General features: G+C 31.7%; 2 protein-coding genes across 2 annotated transcripts; both read left to right on the top strand.

Annotated features, from left to right (window-relative positions):
• Positions 1 to 1,315: 1,315 nt before the first annotated feature.
• Positions 1,316 to 3,197, top strand: LOC145066508 (coatomer subunit zeta-1-like). Its single transcript, XM_079013786.1, has 7 exons — positions 1,316 to 1,399; positions 1,878 to 2,037; positions 2,115 to 2,262; positions 2,354 to 2,431; positions 2,524 to 2,608; positions 2,734 to 2,789; positions 3,038 to 3,197. The coding sequence occupies exons 1-7, from the start codon at positions 1,397 to 1,399 to the stop codon at positions 3,042 to 3,044; spliced, it is 537 nt and encodes a 178-aa protein (XP_078869912.1). The 5' UTR covers positions 1,316 to 1,396; the 3' UTR covers positions 3,045 to 3,197.
• A 917-nt stretch (positions 3,198 to 4,114) lies between these two features.
• LOC145066506 (F-box protein At5g03100-like) lies at positions 4,115 to 5,676 on the top strand. The gene is made up of 2 exons (XM_079013785.1): positions 4,115 to 5,303; positions 5,415 to 5,676. The coding sequence occupies exons 1-2, from the start codon at positions 4,254 to 4,256 to the stop codon at positions 5,535 to 5,537; spliced, it is 1,173 nt and encodes a 390-aa protein (XP_078869911.1). The 5' UTR covers positions 4,115 to 4,253; the 3' UTR covers positions 5,538 to 5,676.
• Positions 5,677 to 5,950: the final 274 nt, after the last annotated feature.

Below are 5,950 nucleotides of genomic sequence, written 5' to 3'. Positions count from 1 at the left end.
GTACCATACACTAATGCAATTGGAGCTCTTATGTATCTTACCAATTGTATTAGACCTGCCATTTCTTCAGTTGTAGACTTGCTAGCAAGGTTCAGTTCATCCCTAACAAAAGGACATTAGAATGGGATTAAGCATATTTTTCGATACCTTCGAGGAACTAATGATTTAGGGTTATTTTATCCTAATAGTTCAAAACAAGGCTTGATTGGTTATGAAAATGCAAGTTATTTGTCTGACCCTCATAAAGCTAGATCTCAAACTAGACACGTAATTATGAATGTAGGTACTGTAATATCCTGGCGTTCTCAAAAGCAAACACTTGTTGCAACATCCTCAAATCATGCTGAAATAATTGCACTAAATGAAGCTAGTAGAGAATGTACATGGTTAAGATCGATGACACAACTGGTTTTAACTCCATGTGGAATTGAAAAGGATATAGGTCCAACTTTAATTTATGAAGATATCTCAGCATGTGTCTCTCAAATGAAAGAATGATATATCAAGAGCGACATGACAAAACATATACCTCCAAAGTTTTTTTGAGTACACTTAAGAGCTTATAAAGAACTATCAGGTTGAAATAAAATATGTTCATTCCAACAACAATGCAACATACCCTTTTATAAATGCACTTCCTACTGTAATCTTCAGGAAACATGTCCATGGCATTAGAATGAGACATGTGTATAACATATAGTGTAACATATGCGTAAATGAGGGGAAGTCAACTATACATAGTATTTTTTTTACCTTCGCTGAATTTTTTCCCATTGAGTTTTCTTTAACAAAGTTTTTAATGAGGCAACACCTCAAAGTTAAACTCCGATCTGAAATGATGTCATCCAAGGAGGAGTGTTGGAAATAACTGGATGACAACATTTTCTACCCTAATGTTAAATGTGTAAGAGTTATTTTCAACTCTTATAACAAATATGTCAAATGTGTATAAGAACTCATTGATTATGTATAGTAATTTAATTAGTATAAATAGCATCCTCATATATGTAAAATGACACAAATTTGAATACTTTATATAAGTGAGCAAATTCTCTCCAAATCATTCTTCTTCTTTCTTAAGGTTCTTAGTTCCGTTTTATTAATCTTGTTTAATTACGCTCAAATCATCTCATCTTTTAATTTTAATGTTGACATTCGACATAAAAAGATAAATAAAAATACTTATTAGCATGAGGATATTAAACATCTTTTTTATTGCTCTCTCGAATACAAATTTAGAAGTTACGGGGAAAAATTACAACTTTCTTATAGTTGAGGGACCGTAATGTTAATTCGTGCTTCTTTCTTTAGTTCATCTGTTCCTCTATACTACTCTTTTGAACCTGAACGAGAAAATAAAGCCGAAAATTCTTGACGACGCGAAAATCCAAATTCAATGGTTAGTACAAAGTTGCTTCGAGATCCAGTTTCAATGCTACATAAATGGCGCTTATTATTGCTCGACTCTGATCCCTTTTTGTTATTCTTCTTTAAACCTTTACATACGTTCGTGATTTCCAATTCCATCTCCCTGAATACACTCATAATATAGATTTTAGCATATGATCAACTTGCATGTTTTATGAAATGGAGCATCCAAGTTACATAATTGTGCTATTACTGTTTCAATCCCTTATTAACTTGATTTTGGCTGTTGGATTCTAGGGTTTTCAAAGTGCGAGTCATTTGGGCATATTTGCATCCGAGTTTTCTTTTTGTATTCAACAATTAGGTTATTTTTTGCGAAACGAGCATATTAATTGAAACAAATTCGGTCACAGAGTCTAATTGGAGTAAAACGAATTCGGGGTTTGATCAATAGAATGCAAGCAGATGCAAAATTTTAAACTTGATTCTTTATATCTTCATATCTGTAGGAGTCTTGCCCTTCTGTAAAGAACATTCTACTTCTTGATTCAGAAGGAGATCGAGTTGCTGTTAAGTACTATTCAGATGATTGGCCAACTAACAACGCTAAAGAAGCATTTGAAAAGTCTATTTTCACCAAAACTCAGAAAACCAATGCACGAACAGAAGGTATGAATGCTTCGCTTCAAATTTTTAATTCCCCTTTCTGTATTATATCTGTTTGCTGAAATTTGGAATACTTGCAGCTGAAATAGCAATGCTTGAGAACAATGTTGTGGTCTACAAATTTGCTCAGGATCTTCACTTCTTTGTCACTGGTGGAGATGATGAAAATGAGCTCATTTTATCAACTGTTCTTCAGGGCTTCTTTGATGCAGTTTCTCTTCTGCTTAGGTACTTTGTAAACAATTAATCTCATCTACTTTTCTTTTTTTAATTGCAGTTTTAGTAATGTGCTTAACTACTTTTATGGTTATTTGTTTAGGGGAAATGTCGATAAAAAGGAAGCACTTGAAAATTTGGATCTCATTTTCTTGTGCCTTGATGAGATTATCGATGGAGGGTAAGAACTAAGATTAAATCTTTGTTAAGGAGGGCATTTATGTCTTTTTAGAAAAAGGCTTATACTTTTTTTTTTTTTTTTTTTAAAATTAGAATCATTCTTGAAACCGATGCAAATGTTATTGCTGGAAAGGTTGCTAGCGATAGTGTAGATTCTGGAGCTCCTTTGTCTGAACAGGTACTTTTTTTTATATATTATTAATCCATAGAAAAAATTGAATAAATAAAAGTATTTAAATGCAAAAATTTTAGCCCAAAGATTTATAATTCATGCTTTCAAACACTTGAATTTGGTTGATGCAGACAATAAGTCAAGCATTGGCAACTGCACGTGAACATTTTACACGATCTCTCCTCAGGTAATCAATTAAATTTGAATTAGCAAAAAAAAAAAAAAAAGAAAAAAAAACATTTGTACTTTCATCATTTAACAATTTAGTCACTTTTAAGTATTTTTCACAGTGATTAAACGTTTATAAATGGTTTAGAAAGGTATAATGGTTTAATCAACTACAGAAAAACACATTGGTAAAACTACAAGTGTTTTAAAGTATTTTGAGTAACAAAATTCTGACTTGAATTTAATATTTTTTTTTTCAAAAATCAGTGGATAAGGATGCTGATTGGAGTAAAAAGTTGCGCAATCATGATTTGAAATTGGATGCTTTTGCAATTAGGGCATACACATCAAATACAAGTGTTAAAAACTTTCTTGAAAGATTAGTCATGAATAGGTGGTTATAACTCTTTTTTTTTTTTCCGATGATAAATGATAAGGGTATTTATGTCTTTTGTACAAATGAAAGTTTGAGAGTGAGTTCATGTCCTACCTTTTTGATGGGACAACAAATTGCAATTTTTATTACATTGACATCTTTCTATCAATCTCTTAAATGTCAAATCCAATACAATGTTGTGTTTTGTCTTTAACAAATGAAACCTTAGAGATTTATATATGATATGGACCTTTTCATACAAATATATAACTATTATCTAAATAATCAATGTTACTTTAAGAATTAAATATGTGATATTCTTCTAGTATGATCCCATGAGATCATGAAATATATTGATCCGTTTCAATCTATAACATTAGTAATTTATCCATATGTTGTTCCTTGTAAGGGAGAAAAGGGATATGTGGGTAATTGAAGGAAAAGACAAAAATATAAGTACCATGGATTTTACGTAGTTAGATTAGATGATTTGAATAGTAATTGTTTTTAGAATGGAATGCAAGAGAAATTGGATATGAAAGTTTGTTTTGAGTATCACATATCAACAAGAGAAATTGGATATAAAAGTTTTGAGTATCGCATATCAACAAGAGAAATCGGATATGAAAGTTTGTTTTGAGTATCGCATATCAACAAGAGAAATTGTATATGAAGTCTCAAAATACATTACACATTGTTAAACGTCTAAAGCATGACAAATATGGTTTATAATTAACCCGAAGTTTTGACGAACTTAATTGTACTTGATGAATAGTCCTACAAGAGAAACCATATTTTAACGTGCTAGTGCTACCTTAAAACCCACTTTACGAACAAATAAAATATTGATACATAAATGTGCATTTAGTCGTATGATTTATAGTAATTTGTGTTATAGCTTTTCAGTTTGACTAAATTCCTTAGTATTAATGTAATTAGTTATTGTCTCTATGGAAAATATAAGAAAAATATTAAGTTGCAACGTACTCCATGATCGTGGTGACACATCCATCTCTTACAAGCCACCGTGCTCCCATGTATACTCTTCTACTTTTAAAAGATATTAATTAAATTCAAGAAAATAGTTCCAAGATATACAACAACAGCATGGACACATTCTCCACCTTCGTCTTTCTAGTTTGTATACATTTATGCCTTGTGTATTTTTTGTGTAATTATTGGGGGAAAGTCTTTGTTGCCTCCATGGAAATTGTGGTAGAAGGACAAAATCAACCCAAAATTGCACTAGAAACGATAAAGTTGTATGAAATGGAAGATGATCGAATCAGTTTGTTGCCAAATTGTTTGCTTCTTGAAATCCTCTCTCGTTTACAATGTACAAAAGATGCCATTAGAACAGGTATACTCTCCACTCGATGGAAGCATCTTTGGAATTCGGTTCCTACTCTCACTTTTACATATATAGATTTCAATCACCCTTTGTCTGATTTCATTTCATTCGTGGACAAAACCCTAACTCAATGCCACGAATTGAAGCTCAAGAAATTTGGAGTGTATACATGTTATGACATTGAATTTGAATCTCAATTCAACCGTTGGATTCGTTATGCCATAAGTTGTAACGTTGAAGAGCTTATTTTGAAGTTATGGTATCCAGGATCGAAAGCCGAGTTTCAATTGGATCAATCTTTATACATCAGTTCATGTTTTACAGATTTGACATTAGCAGGCTCCGTGTTTAATCCAATGGGGATGATTAGTTGGAAAAATCTTAGGAGTTTGTATATTTCCGATGTGATTTTAAATGAAGATTTGATCAAAAACATATTATCTGGGAGTCCTCTATTGGAAAATTTGGTATTAGATGATTGTTATGGTTTTAGTCGGCTTGATATTACTTCAAAAAGCGTTAAGAACTTGATGTTGGTGGGATACATGGATCCCGATGATGATTCTGCTAATAATATTATGCGAATCAATGCTCCTGATATTTTATCACTAACAATCAAAGGTTGTTTGTTGATGTGGAAGATTTTGTTGTTAAACATGTCTTCTTTAGTTGAAGCTAACTTTGATTATGAAAAGTTCGGGTATTATGAGACAACATCTGAAGAAGCGGAAGAAGATATGCTTAAAGAATTTATAGTAAATTGTCGCAATGTCAAGGAGCTTAAAATTGGGTTTTTCTGTTCTAAGGTAAATTTTATTTGTAGAAAGTCTATGTTGATTAGATTTAGTAGTATTTTATTGATTATTGTTGATAAACCTGTTTTAATTATTCTTTTACTCGTATTGTTGTGGTTGTAGGTTTTGGCTCGTTTGGAAGCTAAAGGTTTTGTTTTTCCATCGAATATGAACTTTCAACCGTATTGTTGTGTTCCATCACCTTCTTTATACTCTGATAGTGATTCATTATTAGATAGTGATTAAGTTGCAAGTGGAAATTGGGAGGTGTTCTTGTTTGATCATGATTATAAAGATGATGAGTTTAGTTGAGTGGTGATGCTTTGAATTCATGTTTAGGCTAAAGATTGTGTTTAAGGCATTTCAAATGGATATAAATTTGTTATCCCATGGGCTTTTGAATTGTGCAGTGTGACTACATAATGAAGGATGCTAGATGAACATGTGAACATGGTGACGATGCAATTAGTTTGGTTATTGTTTAAATGCACCATTAGAAAGAGTGTCAATGCAAGTTTGGTTAGTTTTTGTTTATGTTTGTAGTGAAAGTCATAAAGATATTGAAGACTCTTTTTGTGTTGTGTTTAAACCAAAACTAATCTCTCCTATTTATATACTTTATATAGGGGCGAAAATGGAGTGTGTTTGAGTTATATCTA

This window comes from Lactuca serriola, chromosome 8, assembly GCF_051521515.1.
Source record: "Lactuca serriola cultivar US96UC23 chromosome 8, Lser_US96UC23_V15, whole genome shotgun sequence".
NCBI classification, from domain to species: Eukaryota; Viridiplantae; Streptophyta; class Magnoliopsida; order Asterales; family Asteraceae; genus Lactuca; species Lactuca serriola.
This window is presented reverse-complemented; position numbering and strand designations above follow the sequence as displayed.